Below are 23,493 nucleotides of genomic sequence, written 5' to 3' on the forward strand. Positions count from 1 at the left end.
AGTTACGATTTTTATCTCTAGTAGTCCACAATCGGAGATAGACTGAATATTGGGAACGGCCGTTAGACTAACACAAAGTTCATCAAGAGAAGAAGCTACACCTTCGTAGAAAAAAAAAAAATAGAATTTTAACGTTAGCAAGCAATATGCTGCAATATAATTGAACGGAGAGATTTTGCCTTTGCCTGTCCCGATGCAACAAAATAAAAAAAAAATGTACTGAAAGTCTGTTAGGTAACTGTTATCGTTATTATTCGAGTTATAATTTGGTTTGGTAATTGGTATCTGCTTAGAATCTTATTTAATTTAGTACCTGCAGTTTAGAATGATATATTTTCCGTTGGTTACGTAGTTTAGTTTATGACACTTTTGCGCACTTGCTTTTGTATCTTTCCATTACGTTTTTATGTTCCCATTCATTTTATAATTTCACATTAAAATGACATTTGACATTGCACGAATGAAGTATACTTACACAAATAAAACTGAAACCAAATTTTATGAATGACGCTGGACTCGAAGCCGCGACCTCTGGCGTTCCGTGCGAGCGCTCTGCCAACTGAGCTAACCGTTCGAGTGACGTATCGTCATAAAATCTTATATGCTTTGTTCAATTCTCGGGTTGTGTCTTCATCTATATCTATATACTTTACAGTTGATAACCTGCTCAACCCCAATATTTGCATATTAAGAAATTGACTTGAGATGTCGCTTTTGCAAATCTAAACATGTTTAACAACAAAGCATACAAGATTTTATCATTCGAACGGTTGGCTCAGTTGGAAAGAGCGCTCGCATAGAACGCGAGAGGTCGCGGGTTCAAGTCCAGTATCATTCATAGAATTTTTTGATTTCAGTTATATTTGTGTTAATCTCAGAAGTGAGGGTTATCACTTTAAAAACATAATAAATTGTGAAGTATACTTAAACTTTCGGCCGAGTTCTCATAATATTTGAAAGTAGCTACCTTCCGGTAAGCTAAAAGAAGCTACTTCCTACTTCCTTGTGGCGTGTTTCCGGGACGATACGACATGGGTACCATCAAAAAAACCGCGTACTACTTCCTTAAAGGCCGGCAACGCTCCTGTGATTCCTCTGGTGTTGCAAGAGTGATCACTTAACACCAGGTGACCCGTACGCTCGTTTGTCCTCCTATTCCATAAAAAAAAAGCTATAGTATAAACATTTCAATTCAGATTGACACGACGATGCTTCGATAAATTTACCCAAGAGTCGCAATGATCAATAGTTTTGTTAAACTTTCTACCCGATGACAATAGCTAAAGCCATTGATAGCACCCAACGGCGTATGAGGTGAACGATCTGTAAAGAAAATAATAATCTTTGCTCAAGTAGGCGTGATACATCAATCTATTGTTGTTGGATAAATATTTTTATTTTATATTGAGCTCAACGATCTTTATCGATTGTGTTTTCTTCAAATAATAATAATACTTATCTTATCGTTATTATGGATCTTAGAAATTGCTAAAAATAACTCTTAATTTTCATACATTTATACATTTTCATACACAAACTAGCTGACCCGACAGACGTTGTTCTGTTCATAATAAAAAAAACTTGGAATTTCGTAAAATCCGTTCTTAGCTGACCTCTACTCGGTGAAAACAATATTCGTACCAAATTTCAAGTCTTTAGCTCTCATGGTTCCAGAGATATCGTGATGAGTGACTATATACGTGGAAATCTCTTTTATATATATATATATATATATATATATATATATATATATATATATATACATATATATATATATATATATATATATATATAGTTTATCAAACCCCAAACTAGACATAGTCTGTGACAAACATCGATATATTTAGTACGTATAAACATTACTGGGAAATAAACATCCATATCTATACTTATTTATGCTTCAGAGCTGTGCTCGGCTAAGTCGAGTTAGTAAGTCTTTTGCGGGGCGATGTATATTCTTTTACAACAACGTTATTCAAAAGAATTGTTAAAAAACGTTTGTGTGGTAAAGGTTACTATAACATAAATGACTTTCTTAATGATACCACAGATTGGGAATGGAGTGACCGCCCTCAGGCCATTAAATAATAAGTTTAATTGTGCAATATTACTTTGTAAACATATTTATTCGATGAAAAAAAAAGCCCGTTGAGTTTGTTGCGCCCATTCTTCTCAGGTGTGAGGCATTCATTTTGGAATGGGTGGTAGTTTTTGACTTTCAATAAGTGATGTCACATCCTATTTTGAATAAAAATATTTGAATTTGAATTTGTGAAGAACGGGCGCAAGAAACTCTGCGGACTTTTTCTTTTTTTTTTATAAAATTCTGCTACAATCAAATTCATAATTTAGAGGGCGGTTGCGCTATTCATAATCTGTGGTAAAATTAAGAAAGTCATATTTTATACTATAGTAAACTTTACCAAACAAACGTATTCAAACAATTCTTTTGAATTTTGTAACATTTGTTTTGAATATTTTCTGAGATCATAATATTGTAAAAGCATATACCTACATCGCCTTACAAAATACTAACTACTAACTCGTCTTAACCGAATAGTAGGCATAATGTATATGTTTGTTCCTGGTGTTAATGTGCCTGTGTACATGCATAACATTATCAACAATAGCTATATATCGCTGTCGAATTTATCGGACCCACCGTTAGATTATCTTATAGTGTCGGTCGCGGTGGTGCAAAGGCTAGTACTGTTGTTTTCTTATGCGATATGCGCCGGTTCATGAGTTTTTGATTTTCGAATTCATATTATGGCACGCGAATCCCCCCGTTCCCCTATCACTCCCTCGCTCAAGCTCTGTTGCATCAGTACGGTTTGCATTTTCATTACCGTTAGGTACATGTAGTGATATTAATTGCTTTGTATTTGAAGTTTTCATTGTTACGTTTTGACTTTTGTTGTTAGTAGTTCTGTAGTTTCTATTGTTCTGTTTCGCTATAATAGTTCTGACAGACTTTTTTTTTACCTAACCCAGATTCTTTCACTGTTTTCTCATCATTATAATAATAATAATAATCAGAATCACAACACAACCCCTTTATATCAATCAATCATATAGATTTTTTTATTTAAATTAAAGGTCTTTGTCGACACCCCTCTCGGAACGTCCGACCATTGCCTGGTCAGGAGTGTAGTGCCTATCCGACGCCAACGTCGCAGACCACCTTACCCTTGGGGCAAGGTTTGTTTCCCTTCGGATGATCTTAGTGCCTGCGCCGTTGCAGTAGCCGATGTGATACTACAGGGCACGGATATTTTTATATCAAGCTCTGTAGTACCGATCGGTAGCAGATCACAGCCCTGGTTCGATGCGTTAGTTAATGCAGCACCTGACTGCAATCGCCGCGTATCGAACTTGTGTTGCGGCAATGGGCACAAAGGATCCGAACTGCAAAGTTCTTAGAGGAAATATAACCGTGCCTCCAGATTTTTTAAGCGGCAAATCGCCCGTGCGAAATCGAAGCACGTCGTTAAAATCAGCGAGCAGCTTTCCAGTTACCCGACCAGAACACGCAAGTTCTAGTGGTTGTCGAAAGCTGCTCTTGGTAACTTCAACCAGCCGTCCCTGCCGCCGTTGCACATCCCCCTGGCCCATACGGCAAAAGAGAATCGATCTCCTATGCGCTCTTTTTGCCTCCAACTCGACTCTTGACGACAACGGAAAAACACCGCCGACCAACCCGCGGTGTCAGAGCTCCATGCCTGAAGTACAAGGGGGAAGATGTCAAGCCAGGAAGTCGAGTGGGCCGGATGGAATTTCTCCAATCGTGCTTAGAACGTGTGCCCCTGAGCGCCGGTGCTAATGTGTTTATTCTGGCACTCTTATTTAAAAGGCGTAGTCCCTGACTCATGGAAGTCAGCCCTTGTCCATCCGATCCAAAAAAAAGGAGACAGTTCGGATCCGGCAAACTACAGGCCTATTGCAATTACCTCCCTGCTCTCCAAAATCATGGAGAGCATAATCAACCGATATACCTAGAGGGTCACCAGTTGATGAACGACCGACAGTACGGCTTTCGCCATGGTCGGTTGGTAGGTGATCTTCTGGTATACCTTACACATAGATGGGCGGCGGCTATTGAAAGCACGGGGGAAGACCTGGAAGTTAGCCTGGCTATAGCGGAGGCCTTTGATCGTTTATGGCACAAGGCGCTCCGCTCAAAACTTCCATCATTTGGGCTTCCCGAGAGCTTGTGCAAGTGGACCTCCAGCTTTCTCACTGGGCGCAGCATACAGGTCGTTGTCGACGGATATTGCTCGACCCCGAAGCCCGTGATTACTGGAGTGCCCCAAGGCTGTGTGCTATCTCCCTCGCTATTTATTCTGCATATTAAAAATATGTTGGACACCTCCACCATACATTGCTGTGCAGACGACAGCACTGGTGATGCTGTATACACGGGCCTTGCAGGTTTCTCGGGAAATCGTCGACCAGTGCCGGTAGAAACTTGTGTCTTCTATCGAGTCCTCTCTTGAGAAGGTCGCGGAATGGGGTAAATTGAACCTTTCGTTCAATTTAACCCCTAGAAGACTCAAGTTTGCCCGTTTACCACTAAAAAAACCGCATTTGTCGTATCACCGCTCTTCGATAACACTTCCCTTAAAGCCTCGCCTAGTATCGGAATACTGGGTCTCAAAATCTCGAGCGATTGCCAATTCCGTGGCCATCCGGAGGGCTAAGCCAAATTGGCTTCGAAGAAACTGGGCGTCATTAATAGAGCACGGCAATACTTCAAGCCGGCCCACATTCTAGCGCTCTACAAAGCGCAGGTCCGAAATGGTGTATTGCTGTCATCTCTGGTCTGGCGCACCCCAGTCGACAGTCGATCAGCTCGACCCATTTGACCGCGTGCAACGTAGAGCAGCTCGAATTATCTGGGACCCAGTGCTCTGTTAACGGCTGGATCACTTGGCGTTGCGTAGAGATGTCGCTTCATTGTGTGTCTTCTACCGCATTTATCACGGGGAGTGTTCCGAAGAGCTGTTTAACCTAATTCCTGCCGCCGAATTCCACCTTTGCACGACACGCCACAAGATATCATCCCCACCATCTGAATGTGTAGCGGTCCTCCACAGTGCGGTTTTCAAGGAGCTTTCCTCCACGTACTACAAAGCTGTGGAATGAACTTCCTTGTCCGGTGTTTCCGGGACGATACGACATTTGTACCTTCAAGAAAAGCACTTACACCTTCCTTAAAGGCCGGCAACGCTCCTGTGATTACTCTGGTGTTGCAACAGATTGTGGGCGGCTGTGATCACTTTACAACAGGTGACCCGTACGTTCGTTTGTCCTCCTATTCCATAAAAAAAAAAATAATGTCTTAGTCATGTTTGTTTTGCACACAACAACACAAAGCGACGATGTCACGTCATCGACGTCAGGGGGCCTATTTACTATTCAACAGGATTTGTTTATTACCAAGTTATTTAGGTAATTTTGTTGATCGTTTATTTAGAAAGTAATGCAAATGGCCGCCTGAGAAATAGGAAGTCGACGAGAAGGGTTGAGTTATTTTATTTTACATTTTATTATCCGCAAGTTTTATTTATTAAATTGTAAGTGGTCATTTCATATTCATTACATAAATTTTGAATAATTACATTTTGTGTAAATGATGCTAATTGGTGGTGCAGAGTCTGGCATGGTCCTTAGCGCCTAAGCTGTGTTTTGACTTTTGACACTTATAAACATATTTAAGTCTATGGTTACGATGTTGTTACGATAAACGATGTAGAATACGAACATTTGTTAGAGAAGGGTAGGTGCGATATATTCGGAGTATTATCGTATCGTTCCGAATATATCGTTGTCGATTTTGCGAGTAGACCTTGCGGGTAGGTAGTAAGTTTATTCGACGCTCTTACAGTGATGGAAAACTTCTTTAGGAATCCTACAAACATGTGTGAAGAAATTTAAAAGTTGATTGTGAAGTTGACCAACTCGGATTGGGCTTAAAAGGGCATGACCCAGCCACGGAAAATAGGCGCAGTATAGGTACGTCGAGTATAGATGAATAGCTAAGTAGTAGTAACAACCTGTTTAACATGTTGTGTGGGTATTAGTACCTAGACTATCTCACTTGTAGCATTCCTTTTTTATGTTCTTTGAATAAACGCAGTGTAAAGTTACTCCAAGCTTAAGATTACTTCTCCCTGTCATGTAATTCTGTAGTGACAAAGGTAAGATTAATACAAAAAGTTTTAAACTTGGAATAAATTTACTTCGCGTTTATTAATTACGCTATTAATGTTATGTTCTTATTTCTTGTGTCTATATATATTTCATGTCATCGCGGCTGTAACGAGTGTGATGGAATTTACTTGGTGGGGTCATTTCAAGGGTGACTTACCGATCAGTTCTAATTCTCATCCCTTGGAGAACGTGTTTTACCAAGTTTTCCCACTCTCTGTCTCTTTATTTGTTTTTCTGCGCATGAAGCTTCATCTCTTTGAATGTTTTGGATTAATCACATGTACCAGCAAAACCCACTAATCATACTTACACCGTTTACTGACGGCCTTACTTTAATATACTTGGAATAAAGTTATACATGAGAATAAACCAAGAATACGCATAATGTTGACTATATCGATGACAACACTGTCAATACAATGATAATTTAAAAGTTTTCCAAATGTCAGGCAGCATTGCAAATAAACGGGGGAAACATAATAAATGTCCGAATAAACTAATTAAAGCTCGTTTTCCACTCATTTTTCCACTTTGGAAGTGTCTCTCGCGCAAACTATTCAGTTTAGTTATATAAACCTCATTCATCTTATTGTTTTTTTGGGTGAAAATCTTAATGCGGTTCACAGAATACATCTACTTACCAAGTTTCAACAGTATAGTTCTTATAGTTTCGGAAAAAGTGGCTGTGACATACGGACGGACAGACAGACATGACGAATCTATAAGGCTTACGTTTTTTGCCACTTGGCTACGGAACCTTAATAAAAAGCCGGCAACAATTCCCCCGCCATTCCTCTTGTGTCAAGTGATGTGCTGTGCCTGAGATGTGCCTCTACGTCAGTTTCTTAAAAATACACATATATAGTTATGTATAGTCTTTGTGGACAAAAAATATTAATTGCTTACATATTGAAATGTATCTATACCTATGTATCTCATATCTGCAACGCCTCAATCATTTGCCATACTCGCAAAATCGTTTATCTTCCTATTCTAAGAACAATAATAGATTAATTGTTACTGCAGTTGAGACTTCTAAATACCTACCTGTCAATATATTGTTACTCAATTACTTTGTTTACTTCGATTGACAATTCGATAAATGTGTCATAATACTTTATTGTGTCTGAGGTAAGTATTATCGAAATTACGAATAATCGATCTTGTACTCGAATGATATTATCGTTGAATATGGTCGATAATTTCAAGGATCGCTCACTAAATGTGGGTCAAGCTGCTTTACTCGAGAGATACCGATTTTCAAGGGTTGTTATTTAATAACATGTCATGTTGGGACATTGTTATCAGCGAAAATTATATCGTTTATGTCGCACTAGTACGAGATCCGGCTGCGAGATTATTACCATCCGTCCGGATAAATCCGGACATGACTGGACTTTTACGGCCTTACACATAAACACATGACATAGCGATATAGTCAACATTTTACAAATTCTTGGTTTTTTCTCAGATATAACTTTAATAATGATAATAATAAAGCCTCATGTATTCCATTACTCTTTTTACACAAAGCGAATTATTAGTAGTATTAGTAGATAGGATTTCATTCTAATAGTTTGGTGTTAGTAAGATTGTGGTAAAGTAAGAGGAGTATTGTTGTGTGGATCTCGTTACAGTAAAGGTCTCCTCCAGTTTATTCCGAAGTGTTCGATTTTTGCTTTTATGCATCCAGTCTTTTCCTGCTATCTCTATTAAGTCATCAGTCCACCGTTTATTTGGTGTGTCGACTCTTCGTTCGCCTAAGCCGCGTTGGTCGATTCCATCTTTTGGTTAGGATTGTCCATCGTTTATCAGTGTATCGTGAAATATGTCCTACCCATTGCCACTTAAGCGACCGGGCTCGTGTCAGTGCATCTGAAACTTTTGTTTAACAAGCATTCTGAAAATAAACAAAAAACAAAATTAAAAAAATGAGTCCAGATATAACTTTATACCAAGTTTATTTGTAAGGCCGTTAGACTCTAGTCCGTCGTAAATAACCAGTTTTCGGGACAATAAATCAATGGCCTTAACATTCATTTTGGCCTTTGTTTCGAATAAAACGAAGCGATAAAACAAAATGTTAAGCTCTTATTCTTAATTTATAATCAAAATGGTGGTAGAGTATAAATAAATGAAATCAGAATATATTAACATTATAATTGCAAACATGAACTTTACGTGGGTAATTACTAATTATTATTAATGCACTGATCTAAGTTGTAGTAGGTAATCATATGGGATATGTATATGATATATCTTATTGAACCAAATGAAATAGCACGTGTTAATTATTCTACATTCTTATCAGACCAGCATATATGTAAATGTATGTTTGTTTATATTGATTCACATTGTTCACCCAAGCATCTACATTAAACATTTCTAGCTCATCTGTTTTATGATAAATTTTCAGTTTTTTGATAAAGTAAAATAAGAACAGGTGTTTTATAGCTTGTTTGTATTCACAATGATTGAATTTTAGTTATATAAAAATATACTTCTTTAGGCGCGTTATGAAAAAATAATGAGTATGAAGTTTTAAGATGCGCGCGCATCACTGTAACACAAAAATAACAGGTTGAAGTTGGTTGATGTCCTAGAATTTTCTGATGTTTGCGACGTTCGCTATTTTTTTTGTTTCTTCGTCCATTATTATGATAGGCAAAGTTCTAGCCCATACAGCCGTAATCGGTATTTAATAATTAACTGTCTAAATCTTTGCAAGATTTTTACAATATTGTTCTTTCTACAAACGTAGAATAGCACGAGCAATAAATCATTTTGAGGATTTTCGCTTTGTTACGCCAAAGAAGTATAACTTCATGCGTGCATACATAAGTACACACACACTAATTTTAAAAAAGCTTCTTAACTTTTGTGGCAGTCATAAGATGTTAGCTTGAGTATACATTTCCATGGTAATTAATACGAGTATTATAATAGAGACGATAAAAGTTCACACTCTTTCACATGGACTGCCGTACTTCTTAGAAAATCCCCCAATTATTCGGACATGTTGGGTATTGTCCTGATAAAGAAAACAGGCGCAGGCATGTCTTTTAATAAAATTATTTAATTGCCTTGAAACAATTTGTTTTACTTTGATTTATTTGTTGCTTCGAATACAGTATAGGTACCTACATTATAAATCTTAAATTTAATGTAATGTCTTCTATTCGGCTAATGTAAGTAAGCATGCAAAAAGTTCACTTAAAATTTAAAAAATGCTTAACACTGTTATCAAAATTGTTGTATAATTTTATATACATTTCGTAGCTACTAGTACGAACATAAAATCATGTTCAACAAAACGCTTACATATTTGATTTCTAAGTTAGTATTATTATAACATCAACTAGACTCCTCCACGCGTCACAGCACTCGACTATGAGAATGAGGGTTACAAACGCAGGCAACCAGTGACCATACCACTAGACTGGCGGCTGTCAAAGTGCTTTTGTGTCTGTTTGATATTCGCCATTTTGGCACTGTTGGCCATGTAGCGAGAGTCTGCGGTACTAAAACTAGTGATGATAACCTCAGCAAACATCGATAGGTGGTGGGAAAACGAACGAAATTAATTCAAAATGCAAAAATACATCAGAGTATTGTACGTTCCTTCGCAGCCATTTGTATTATACGTCAAAATTAGTTCTCTGGACGCTCGCGAGTGGCGCTTCAAATAGGCACAAAAAATTTGCTGTCTAACATATGGAACAGCCTGTCCAGTGGTATTTATACAGGTCATTGGAGACAACGAAGCGATTCCGGTATAGAAAAAAATGTTGTTATTAGGGGTATGTTCCGATATGCACTTTTTGACGCAGCATTCAAATGAGTGTATTAAAGTTTTCTAGTTCATTAAAAAAAACTGTTGTTGAGGTACTGTCAAACTAAAAATATTTGGTGTAAAAGTTAGGCACTCGAGTGGTTTTAACTGATAACGTGATCAAAGTACTGCGAGTACCTTACCTCGAAAACGCCAGTGCTCACAGTAGAATATGGCGGCGATTTTTGACGTCTAGTCACTAGTGCCTAGGGTACTGCGGTAGTATAGGTACTGGCAGTCCATAACGGAACGAATTTTTCTACAGTGATAATAATAATATTGACACACTTTTTACACAAATTATCTTGCCCCAAGTTAAGCATCTATAGCCTGTGTTATGGGTTACAAGACAATGATATATTTATACAATATACTTACTTAAACATACATAAATTCATATAAACATACATAAATATATTTAAACATCCATGACTCGGAAACAAACATCCATATTCATCATATAAATGCTTGCACCTACCGGGATTCGAACCTGGGACCTCTAGCTTAGTAGGTAGGATCGCTAACCACTCGGCTATACAGGTCGTCGAGATAGCACTGTACAGTGCTCGCAGTGCATATCGGAACATACCCTAAATGATTCTTTCAAACATGTTGTTTATATAACACACGCCTACATAGATTTCACAACTACAATAATTCGTTATTGCAATAATTCTTAGTTTATTGTCTGTCACCTTGGTAATATCGGAAAGTGGAACATTGTCCTTTTTCGGTATCCAATACCGATTCAGATATTTTATTGTCATTTTGTAAGGCAATAAATTGGTGGATTCTTTTATTGCATCGCATCAAGGTTTTACAACCCAAATATTTAGTATGTTAATACATTCTAGTGTCTGTATTAAGTATTGAGATGCCTCGTGCACCTTGTTCCAAATGGCTACAAGGTGTTCTAGCGGCCTAAAATTAAGATGAAAATGTTATATAATGTAAGTTTATACCATAGATGTAGCAAATACAAGACGATTCGCTATTTTTTTTAAAGTGATAAAGTGAAACCTCACTTCTGGGATTAATTACACAAATAAATTTGAAAACATCATTTATGAACGATGCGGGACTCGAACCCGCGACTAATCGTGTTCCGTACGAGCGCTCTTCCACTGAGCCAACCGTTCGAGTGACGTAAAGTTGATAAATGTTGATATGTCTTTGTTCAACTCTTAGGTTGTGGTATGAAACAACTACAGGATCTACTTTACAGTAGATACCTGCTCAAATGGCTCAGTCGTAAATCCTACTACTCCACAGCTGAATATCTAAGTGATCCGACAGCCTGGGACTAGATTATGACTGTTTTATAGCAATAGCGGCAGTACAATATTGTATATTTTTATTAAAAAGAGCGCAAAAAAAAAAGAAATCTGCGAGAGTTTCTTTCGCCGCTTCTTCTCTCTCAGCGCGCCGTGTTTTTCCGAAGCGGTAGTAGTATCTAGTATATTAGAAATGACATCAAAAAGAATTCTGAAGGAATACATTTTGAGATAATAAATGCCTTGTATGCCTTTTAACCCCAATATTTGCATATTAGGAAATCGACTTGAGATGTCGCTGTTTCAAATCTTGAGAGGTCGCTCTTTCACAATTTATTAAGAGATAACAAATTGTTTAGATTAATGCGAGACCAATTTAGATTTGTCTGTGTGCGTAAGTTAGTGGTTTAATATTCATAATACTAAGGAGGTACTCGTAATGCAAAGCCTGGCTAACTGTCTTTTGATTTGTAAATCAAAATCAGTTACAGGAACAATAGAGTCGCCTTACTTTTCTATCTTGTTGTACTAGTTGTGTTTCGGTCTGAAGGGCGCCGTAGCTAGAGAAATTACTGGGCAATCAAGGTGACGAGCGCAATTGTAGTGCAGATCAGAATTTTTGGGTTTTTCAAGAATCCTCAGTGGCACTGCATTGTAATGGGCAGGGCGTATCAATTACCAACAGCTGAACCTCGTACCTTATTTTCATATAAAAAAACCTGCCTCAGAGATGTTCTGTTCGCACGCCTTGTCCATACGTTAGTATGAGTCTATGGTTTATACTCGTTTTAGCAGATTCATTAAATGTCATATTATTATGCATTTGAGTCTCCGAAAGTCTCAAACGCCCGCAAGGGGGCGTTATCGCTCACGTTGAGAACCTATGATCTAGGCCTTACCACACGAAGCATTCCGTACCATCGCACCAAATTAGAACTATTTTAGTGAAAAAAGCATTTTAAATTTGACCATTCTGATATCGGCCATTTTGGTATTTATTATTTGTCAATATGGCGGCAACATACTCCGTAAAAATATCAGCTTTCTATATATTGAGATACTCCTTGGTAACCCTTGTGGTATAGAACCCTTAAAAGACCGTGCTATCGTTATTCTTAAAGGCCGGCAATGCTATATATTTATTGTGCTCTAAGAAAGTACAGCCGCTCTGTCTGTGATTGTATCTTTACCCGACACTCAATAAAGCGAATTTTTACACTTAAACAACAATATTCCGACTAACATCTAACTGTAGGAAGGTCTTCTTCTGACTTGTAGAATTAGTCACTCAAATCGCAAACAGATACAATTTGACAAAAACTTGCCAAGCCCAATTTGTTGACAATTCTCCTGCTCTTACAGTGACAGAAACTTTTTAAAAATAGTGTCAAATTACTTATTTAAGATATTTGTAAATGTTTTTTTTGAATAGTTTTTATTTTCCGATCGTATATTGGAACGTTTTGTATAATATTATTCTTATATTTCCTCTGAAAAGCGAGCTATATTAAATATTATTACAAAAATAATCTTTAAAAAAGATAACATGATATTACAATTTGATTTATGTATAATTTTGATTGATTTTATTATCAAAATTAGCACGATAAATACATTTGCGATAAAGAAACTAATCTATCAATCTATATATATCTTCTTCTTAATATATATAAATTACGTGACACGTTGTTTGTCCGCGATGGACTCCTAAACTTATGAACGGATTTAAATGGTGATTCATGGAGTGCAGTTTAGTCCAACTTGAGAGATTGAGGGATAGTTTTTATTTCGATTTGGGACCTATAATTATTTTTATTATCAATATTTGTTTTGTATGGACATTCTTTCTATGAGATAATTGATTGACGCACGGTTTGACAGTTCTGATGTGAAACAATTTCATTATAACAACAAGGAGCATATTATGTTACGAAATAATTCTTGATGTCATGAAAAATTATTGACAAATTCATAAAAAACAGTATTTTATTTATTAAGTACAGAACAACGTCTGTCTGGTCAACTAGTATATATATATAAGAGATTTCCACCTATATCAATATATAGGTGGAAAGTCAATACTTATCACGATTTCACTGGAACTATAAGTCGCAGAGACATGAAATTTGGTAGAAATATTTCTTTCGTCGAGTGGAGGTTAGCTAAGAAAGGATTTTACGAAATTCAGCCCGCAATTTTTTTTTAATATGAACACAACAACGTCTGTCGGGTCAGCTATTATATTTATTTACTAGCTGAGCCGGCAAGCGTTGTTTTGCCATATAAATAATTTTTAGAGTTAAACCGTTTCTTGGGCATTGCAACATTACTTTATTTTTTTGAAATAAAAGATTTTTTCTAAAATAAACGTAGCCTAAGTTACTCCATACTACTGCTACCTATCAATAAAAGTCCCAAAATTATTTTAATTTTTTTTTGTGTTAATAAAAGTCCCGTCAAAATCGGTCCAGCTATTTCAGAGATTAGCCGGAACAAACAGACAGACAGACAAAAATTGTAAAAAATGTTGTTATTTTGGTATATGTACCGTATATATATTAATTAACATGTAGTAAAAAACGGTTATTTCAATATTACAAACAGACACTCCAATTTTATTTATATGTATGTATAGAATATTTAGTAGCAATGTTGAGAGTAGGTATTATATAGCACAGTAGCAATATTTAAATTTAAAATCTTGGCCTGCTTAGTTCTGACATCGGCAACTTAAGCACGGTATTAGTTTGTAACTTCTAACCAGTCCGTATTAAGCATTTGTACATTTTGCAATATTAATTAACCGTTGATACCTTTCATATTTTACGTAACAGCTGTTAACTTCGGCAACACAACTACGCAGATAATATTTATGCTAGGAGATCTGACGCAATAGCCACTATGCTATGTAAAACATTAGTCGCCAGCAGTGCGCAGTATAATTGAGTGATTTACAACAGTTTTTTTTTTATGTGAGAGCAAGGCAAACGCTTGTACGTATCACCTAAAGTTAAGTGATCGCAGGAGCGTTCCCGGCCTTGTAGAAATGTGCTTTATTTGAAGGGACCCGTGTCGTATCGTCCTGGAAACATCGCACCGTGCACCAGTTGTGAACTTTTGGGTTTTTCAAGAATTCTTACCATCAGCTGAACGCCCTGCTCGTCTTGTTCCTTATTTTTATTTAAAAAAACCAAGGAATTTCATTCCACACCTTGGTTTTACGTGTAAGAAAGTTCCATGAAAAGTTGTTACGTTGTTGTCAATTATTTGATATCACAATGCGATTTCCTACAATTTACCGATGTTTTGCATTTGTCTGCAGAAAACTATCCTGGACAGTATAACACAGGACGACAGCTCGTTCACCGGTGATGGGTACACGTCGCTGGCCATCATCTACGCCACCCTGGCGCTCTGCAACTGGATGGCACCTTCGGTCATCAGCATCACGGGACCCCGGGGGGCCATGCTCATCGGTGCGGTGACCTATTTGTAAGTTTAATGTTTAAAGCATTCGAATTTTCTCACCTTATATTTACCATTCCACGCGCCTGTTACTCGGTAGACCGGGCAAGAATTAAGCGCCTTTTCAATATCGACCAAAATCGATTTTATTCATTCCAAATAGCATTTACCAATTTTATATTACTAAATTTCTATTAAGTCCTATATGTTCATTTAAATTGATTAAAACTATTAAATGATGACATTAGTAGGTACTACATGTGAGTTTGTGATTTGCGGGTAGAGTTACAAATAATAATCTTTATTTGCGAAAACTACCACCAAATTTTTACCAAATACAATAGATATGAACAATTAACATATGAATAAAAGAAAAAATAACAATACTAATGTTAAAAAACAATAAAAAAAGAGATATTAATCCTATAAAAACATGGAAGGATTATTTTAACAACTTAGAATAATAACACACGAGGCAGCAGCGCGATTCGAAAAAAGAAAAGTTCTCAGCAAACGTTAGGATGTATATATTCCTAACACTGATGTTATGAGCTTCCTAGATTATTTTTCTAAGCTATCATGGCAGTTATGTGTGAAAAAAAAATTATAATATTTAAATGTTTGACTGAATTGTTTTATTGTGGCGTCGCTAGTCATTATATTTAGATTCATTTGTTTAAAATAAGCGGCCGACAAAAATTTGGTATGTGACTTTTGGAATTTACTTGATTGGAAAGCTTTAAACAGTGCCCAATCAGCGATAACTCGAAATATAAATTTTTTCCTGTTTATCCCCCTCGTTGTATGTTATGTTATCACGAAATGCATAATTTCTCTTGCCAGTGCGATATCGGTGTCGTGTCGGTGATTGTAACGCAACTTTCACTACACACACATACTTTGTTTACTGTGATGTCGAGAACATAATAACTGATATGTCGCGCTGCTCGACAATTGCTATTAACTATCGCGTCTTCGTATATTATTACAGACTTTTTATTTAAGTTGCCTTTTTAGTATGGAACTGTGGAATGGTATATTTTTGTAACTAAACAGTTACCGCAACTATCTGTGAAATAAGCATAGTCGAGTTCCACCTTCGCAAGACACGCTACAAATTAGGATATCATCCCCAACATCTGGATGTGTGGCGGTCATCCAGAGTGCGGTTTTCAAGGAACTTTCTTCCACGAACTACAAAGCTGTGGAATGAGCTTCCTTGTGCGGTGTTTCCGGGACGATACGACATGGGTACCTTCAAAAAAAGCGCGTACACCTTCCTTAAAGGCCGACAACGCTCCTGTGTTTGCAGGATAATGTGGGCGGCAGTGATCACTTAACACCAGGTGATCCGTACGCTCGTTTGTCCTCCATTTCCATAAAAAAGGTAGCTAAGACCTGGAATTTGAAGATGGCAACACGCATTACAAAGTTAACTGAAATAAATGTAGCATCATTCTAAATTCAATATGGCGGTCTGACGGTCTCCCAAAGATGGCGGCAACCACGTCAAGTTTAATTACTTTTTACATCTATGATAACTTATTATTATAAGGATGTTATGTAATATAGAAATCTAAATAAAAAGTAATGAAAAATGTTACAATTTGCCAATTACTTGTGGAGTGACTTTGATGTATATGCACATATATTGCATAGCTACGTACCTACGTACGCTTGCAACGCCTCGGATATTGACGAATTGTGTGAAAAATGATCGCCTAATATCGCCAAGTATAATAATATTACCTACCTATGTGTTGATGTTTTCTGTACATTTATTATTTAAATTAACTAATTAAAAATAATTTAACTCTATTAATTTTTATTTGGGTGTTAGTTAACACGGTTAAAATCCGTTGGTATACAAACAGTGTGTTTGAGTTCGCATGTGTTTACCAGGCCATCGAACCGTGTTTCGTCACAATAGGGGACGTAGGCGGGTAGTTCACAAAAACTATAATCAGTACCGTTATTACGGTACGTGCTTTCCATTGTTATTAGTAGTAGATATTTATAACTGAACTATATCGTTTTGGGCTTAAAATAAAAATTGATTTTGATGAGAGTTGAATGAGAAATGAAAAATATGAAAAATTAATGGTTGAATGACTGCTACATCATTTTCATCATAGCATTTGAACACATAACATTTTTAAATAAGTTACTAGCTGACCCAGCATACGTATTGCCATATAATACTTTATATGGCAATACGAAAAAAAATCAATAATTAAAATTTTTGGGATATAAAAAATAAATGACGACCGATTCTCAGACGTACCAAATATTAAATCGTACATAAAATCTACCAACTATAAGTAGCTAAATTAAATTTGTTTCTTACCTCCGGAGAAAGTTAGAAAGATATAAGGATTCTAAATAGTTATTCATTTTAAACTATTCTTTCAATTTGATTTCTGAACGACGGGGGACACATCAAAGGAAAAACACTATTGTTTTTTTTATTTAATTCCGAGTATTTTCATATTTATTCACCTTTTAAACCTTCTCTGGACTTCCACAAATAATTCAAGACCAAAATTAGCCAAATCGGTCCAGCCGTTCTCGAGTTTTAGCGAGACTAACGAACAGCAATTCATTTTTATATATATTATAGACAATATCAGGCCACGACGTCGACAGCAGCTTGGCCACATTTTTTACAAAAAAAGAATTATAATTTCTAACAAATAAATTAATCATTTTAGTAGAACCAAAAGTTAAACTATATCAATTTTGTAATGTGTTACTAGAATAATATTTTTAATTTAAGCTTATATGATTTATAGTCTAGATGGTATAGTACAGGCAGGGATTTATTGTAATTTTAAATTTCAACCATAACCTTTCATTCTTCTTTAATTTTCGAATACCAAAGAGAATTTTTAATACAACAATGCAAATTAAGTGCAAGTTTAAAAAAAAACACGCCTTTATAAGTAAGCCAAACTAAAAATTCTATAAAAGGGTGTTTTTTTGTTTTTTTAACTACTATTTATTTATTACCAATTCGTTTCATTTGTCTGAGTTATTCATAGTTCTTTCCGTGCAACTTTTTCGGTTCTAGTGTGTTACGTTTGTACGTATACGACTTTGTACAGTTCCACTGTTGTTGCTAACACTTAGTAGTTAAAACTCTCGAAATGTCTCTCTACCCTCAATTACCCTTTTTTACAAACATTTTTCGCTGGTCGTCGAACTACCGTCCTCAAATGTATTATTAATTAAACAAACACTTAATATATGATAAAAAGCGAATTATCTTTGTTCTGCGGTATCGATCAAATATTTATATAACAAATAGTATTCTTCAATATGAGTGCACACAATAATTACTTTAGATAAACGTGTGACTAACAGTTGAACGTTAAAAAACAGAGTTATGTCAATAAACAACGCTATCTTAAGTGCTACTTTTAACTGTTAATTATATTATATATCATAATGGGCATTTTGCATAGTATATAATATGTTGTATAAAATAAATTCATTTTTTATGATAATAAGGGACGAGACGAGAATATTACAATGCAATGCCGCAAATTCTTGAAAAACGCAAAAAATCTGAGTGGCACTACAATAATTGCGCTCGTCAGCTTGAGACATGTTAAGTCTCATTTGCCCAGTAATTTCACTAGCTACGGCGCCCTTTAGACCGAAACACAACAATGCTTGCACATTACTGCTTCACGGCAAAAGGCGCCGTTGTGGTACCCATAATCTAGCCGACACCCTGTCCAAAGGAGCCTCTCACTGGTGAAAATATTATTTATTATTATAATATTATTTTATATATTTTTGTTTTAGAATATGAGTTTAATTATTGGTCATAACAGCGTATAAAATATTTCACCCTAGTAAGAAGAGAGGCTCCGCTGGATTCCAGGATGCAAGATAGGTACACCAGGCACCGACTTCAAAGCTATCAATATGTAGCACATACAAATAACAGTATTTTATTAATATTAAAGGTAAAAGTTTGCATAAGAGGTGTATTAATTTAAATTTTTAGTTATTTGATAGGTACTTTTCAGTTTTTGTAGTCAGCTTTTTTAAACGTAGTTTATTTTTAAATTTTACTTTTTAGTGTCAGTTAATAATAATAATATATAATCAACCGGAATGAAAACTCCTAAAAAAGCCGTACACAAAAAACAATTATATCATCTTAGTAAAAAATGTTCATAAAATGAAAACTACTGGGCCAAACTATGTACAATTTTTATGGGACCAAATGGCATCTATTTCGCATCGAACTAAAGAATTGCGTAAATCGGTACATAAATCTCAGAGTAATCGGTGTACATACAAAAAGAAAATACCGATCGAATTGGGAACCTACTCCTTTTTTAAGTCGATCAACAAAGTTAGTAATTACTTTGTACAAGAACGTCTGATCTCTGTGTTCACGCCTTAATTCTAGAGTATGTAACTGCGGCACGGAGTCACCAAATTTGTACCCTACTAGTGGCCTTAAAAATTATGTTGGATTTTTTCAATCTGATTAATATAGGTAGAATATTAGGGGTTCCACGCCGAAGAAGCATACTCCAGATTGCTTCTAGCTAAGGATTTGTATAACATAATGTACGTAACTTAATATGTTTAAAGTCACTAGATTGTCGTGAAAACAAAGCCCAGCATTTTGTACGCCTTAGCTGTAATATTTTCAATATGGGATGCTAAGTTTAGTTCTAGACCTGGGTCACTCTATCAATTGTAATGTTATTAAACCTATAATAGTAATGGATTGCTTGGATTGCTTGGATTGATATTTGCAACTATCGTTTAGTATTTTAGACATCCTGGAAATTGGTGAGTTATTGCCGAGAACAGTTTTTCGAAAAGGTCTTTGAAGAAGTGTTATTGCTTTGCGGCCAATTCTTGTATATATATATATTGATATTTATTATATTGTATATATTATTTATATATATATATATATATATATATATATATATATATATATATATATATAATCTGAATCTCGAAAACGGCTCCAACGATTTTCATAAAATGTAGTATACATGGGATTTCGGGGGTGATAAAACGATCTAGCTTAGGTTTCAATTTAAAAAAATGTAGTTTTATCCGTGTTTGAATGAGTAACAGCTACAATAACATTAGAATACAAAGGTAAATTTCGTCACAATGTACAAGACTGTAATAGCTCAGCTTTCAGCAGAAGCAGAAGACCCCGGTTTGAATCCAGATGTCCTATTAGATTTTTTTGTTCAAGTTTTGTACATTCTTAAAAATCCGAGCAAGGCTCGGTCGTCCAGATATTTTAACTTAATATGCAATAACTATATAGTCCAAGATTGTTACACATAACTAAATACAAAATCTTTTGATCTAGTTTAGTGATTACATTCTCTAGTCAAGGCCCACGACATTGTTGAGTTAGTTTTTACGTTCTATCTTATTGTTATTATAAATTTTACATGTCTTTACATCATATTAACTTTTTTGTATTGCATTTTTTTAGTCCTCGGTAATATTTTAGAAGGAGGGATGAATAGAAAGTTAAGGAGTGTATAGCCCACTAAATATTCTTTTGGTATTTATATCGATAATAGCAAGTAACAATTCTATTAAAATATTTTTATTAAGATAATACCTCAACTATGCTTGGAGTTTCCCTGCGAGATCGAATCAGAAATGTGGAGATCCGTAGGAGAACTAAAGTAACCGACATAGTCCAAACGATTGCGAAACTGAAGTGGCAGTGGGCAGGGCACATAGTTCGACGGACCGTTGGGGTAGTAAAGTTCTCGAATGGTAACCACGTACCGGAAGACGCAGTGTTGGTAGGCCCCCCACGAGATGGACCGACGATCTGGTCAAGATCGCCGGAATACGTTGGATGAGGGGAGCGCAGGACAGATCGTCGTGGAAATCTTTGGGGGAGGCCTTTCTCCAGCAGTGGACGTCTTCCGGCTGATGATGATGATGAATACCTGAACTTATTCTGTAAGGAAATAAAGGTTATGACCCATTATCTGATTCTGCTGCTACATCATGTCGTAGAGCAGGGGGCGTCATACTGACGACAATTTCTAAACTAGGGCTTAGGATCAGGTCTAGATGAGAAACTGTCTTCAACTCTTGAAGTACAAAAAAATCTAGGATAGTCTCTTGACTCAATTGGCTGAAGACTTAATTTTTTTTAAACTTTGTGACAAAAACCCTCCCATCTGACGCAGGATAGTGGCCTCCTTTCCGACCACCACCCAAGGTTCAATGCATTTATGAATGTACTGTTGTTTGTCATTTGCTCTCAACTAAATCAGATATTAGATAAAAAAAAACTACGTTTAAACAAACTGACTTCAAAAACTGAAAAGTATCGAATAACTAAAAATTTAATTTTATACACCTCTTATGCAAACCTATACCTTTAATATTAATAAAATACTATTATTTGTATGTGCTACATATTAATAGGTTTCGAGTCGGTGCCAAGCTTTAAACAAAATAAAACGTAATATTATAAATAGCTTAGGTACTTAATTATTAATGTTGTTTGGCCACGCGTGTCTATCCGGTCCGTTGAGTAGTTATGTTCTAGACGAAGCTATCCCGCTCAAAGTCACGCGTGGCGAGTGTAGGTACCTACTATTACATTTGGCTTCGCACCGACTTCAAAGCTATCAATATGTAGCATATACAAATGATAATATTTTATTAGTAAGCGTAAAAAAGCGCGTACACCTACCTTAAAGGCCGGCAACGCTCTTGTGATTCCTCTGGTGTTGCAAGAGAATGTGGGCGGCGGTGATCACTTAACACCAGTTGACCCGTATGCTCGTTTGTCCTCCTAATCTATAAAAAAAAGGTAAATGTTAGCATAACAGGTGTATTAAATTAAATATTTAGTTATTTGATACTTTGCGTTTTTTGAAGTCGTTTTTTTTAAACGTAGTTTTAACTTTTAGGTATCAGGTTATAATATTAATATATAATCAACCGGTATGAAAACTCCTACAAAGCCGTACACAAAAATCAATTATATCATCCACATTGACAAAAATTTTCATAAAATGAAAACTACGTTGCCAAACTATGTAAAATTTTTATGGAACCAAATGGCATCTATTCCGCATTGAACTAGAGAAGAATTACGTATATAGATCATAAATCTCAGAGTAATCGGTGTACATGGAATGGAATACATGGAAAAAATACCGATCGAATTGAGAACCTCCTCCTTTTTGATGTCGGTTTAAAAAGGGCGACATAAGGCTGAACTGTCGAAATGTGTAGGCCACAATGATAAAATGAAACCAATAAAAAATGCCAGTCATTGTTTACACATATTACGTTTGCTGCATGAAGCAACACCAAATAATTTCACTGATTGCTGCTTAACTTTTGTAAATTATGAGTAATTATGCTTAATTGCTATGTTGCCTTTGTGATTATGACCGTAAAAAGTTGTTGAATGTTACTTGTTACGTATTAAAAATCCAAACACTAAGAATTAATTAATATACTTGTTAGTTAATAATTGTTTTACATTAGTCGTTTAGGGTTCGTAATTCAACTGAAATTGATTAAATATTAAGGATTCAGCGTCGTTCAGTTTTTTTTTTATCAAAGAGACCTCTACAATAATTGCAATTTTGAACTCCTTGGTTTCAATGTTTTGTAAGAGCTATCATTGCGCTATAATGGGATTCGCTCGATAATTCAATTCTTCGAAAATTCTTTACCATCGATAATATGCCGTTGGATATTTTGTTTTTAACCGACTTAAAAAAAGAGGAGATACTCAATTTGATCGGTATTTGTTTATGTATGCGTTTATGATCCGATTTATGTAATTCTTCTTTAGTTCGATGCGGAATAGATGCCATTTGGTCCCATTAAAATTTTACATAGCTTGGCCCAGCAGTTTTCACTCTATCAACATTTGGATGATGTAATTGTTTTTTGTGTACCATTTTTTCAGGAGTTTTCATTCAGGTAATTAATATATTATTATTATTATTAACTGACAATAAAAAGTCAAAATAAAAAAAAACGACTTCCAAAACTGAATTTGATACACATCTTATGCAAACCTTTGCCTTTAATAAAATACTATTATTTGTATTTATTGAATATTTTATTTTAATTTTTGCATATCCTCACTGAAAAATATGGAAATTAAATCTCGGACTGAATAAGCGATCTATTGTTCCAGATTCTTTATAATAACGTTCCTGTTTCCGCGCACTTGGCTCTTGTACGTGGCGAGTGTTATGATCGGCGCGGGCGCAGCAGCTATCTGGACGGGCCAGGGTAACTACCTCACACTCAACAGCGACGCGGACACCATCTCGAGGAATTCAGGAATCTTTTGGGCTATGTTACAATGCAGGTCAGTGAAAGAGCAATAAATTGCGGGCAGGTTTTGGTGTTAAGTAAAGATGAACTAGCTAGTCTTGACTATATTTCTAAAAAGAATTTATTTGTGTATTAATCCTAGAAGTGAGGGTTATCACTTTAAAAACATAACATATTGTTTAGATTTACAAGAGCGCCATCTCAAGTCAATTTCCTAATATGCAAATATTGGGGTTGAGCAGGTTATCAACCGTAAAGTAGATCCTGTAGATGAAGCGACAACCTGAGAGTTGAATAAAGCAAACAGAATTTTATAACGAGGCGGTACTCGAACGGTTAGCTCAGTTGGTTAGAGCACCGGCACGGAACGCCGGT

At 35.8% G+C, this 23,493-nt stretch overlaps 1 protein-coding gene across 2 annotated transcripts in view; it reads left to right on the forward strand.

The window, feature by feature from the left end:
- The window catches only part of LOC126969568 (UNC93-like protein MFSD11), a 46,506-nt gene that overhangs the window by 6,240 nt on the left and 16,773 nt on the right, over positions 1-23,493 (forward strand). For both annotated transcript variants that reach the window (XM_050815097.1, XM_050815096.1), the window contains exons 2-3: positions 14,642-14,811; positions 22,976-23,152. In XM_050815097.1, coding sequence (XP_050671054.1) covers positions 14,642-14,811; positions 22,976-23,152 — 347 coding nt within the window. The remainder of the gene's footprint in view (positions 1-14,641; positions 14,812-22,975; positions 23,153-23,493) is intronic.

Source organism: Leptidea sinapis, chromosome 18, assembly GCF_905404315.1.
Source record: "Leptidea sinapis chromosome 18, ilLepSina1.1, whole genome shotgun sequence".
In the NCBI taxonomy this organism is placed as follows: Eukaryota; Metazoa; Arthropoda; class Insecta; order Lepidoptera; family Pieridae; genus Leptidea; species Leptidea sinapis.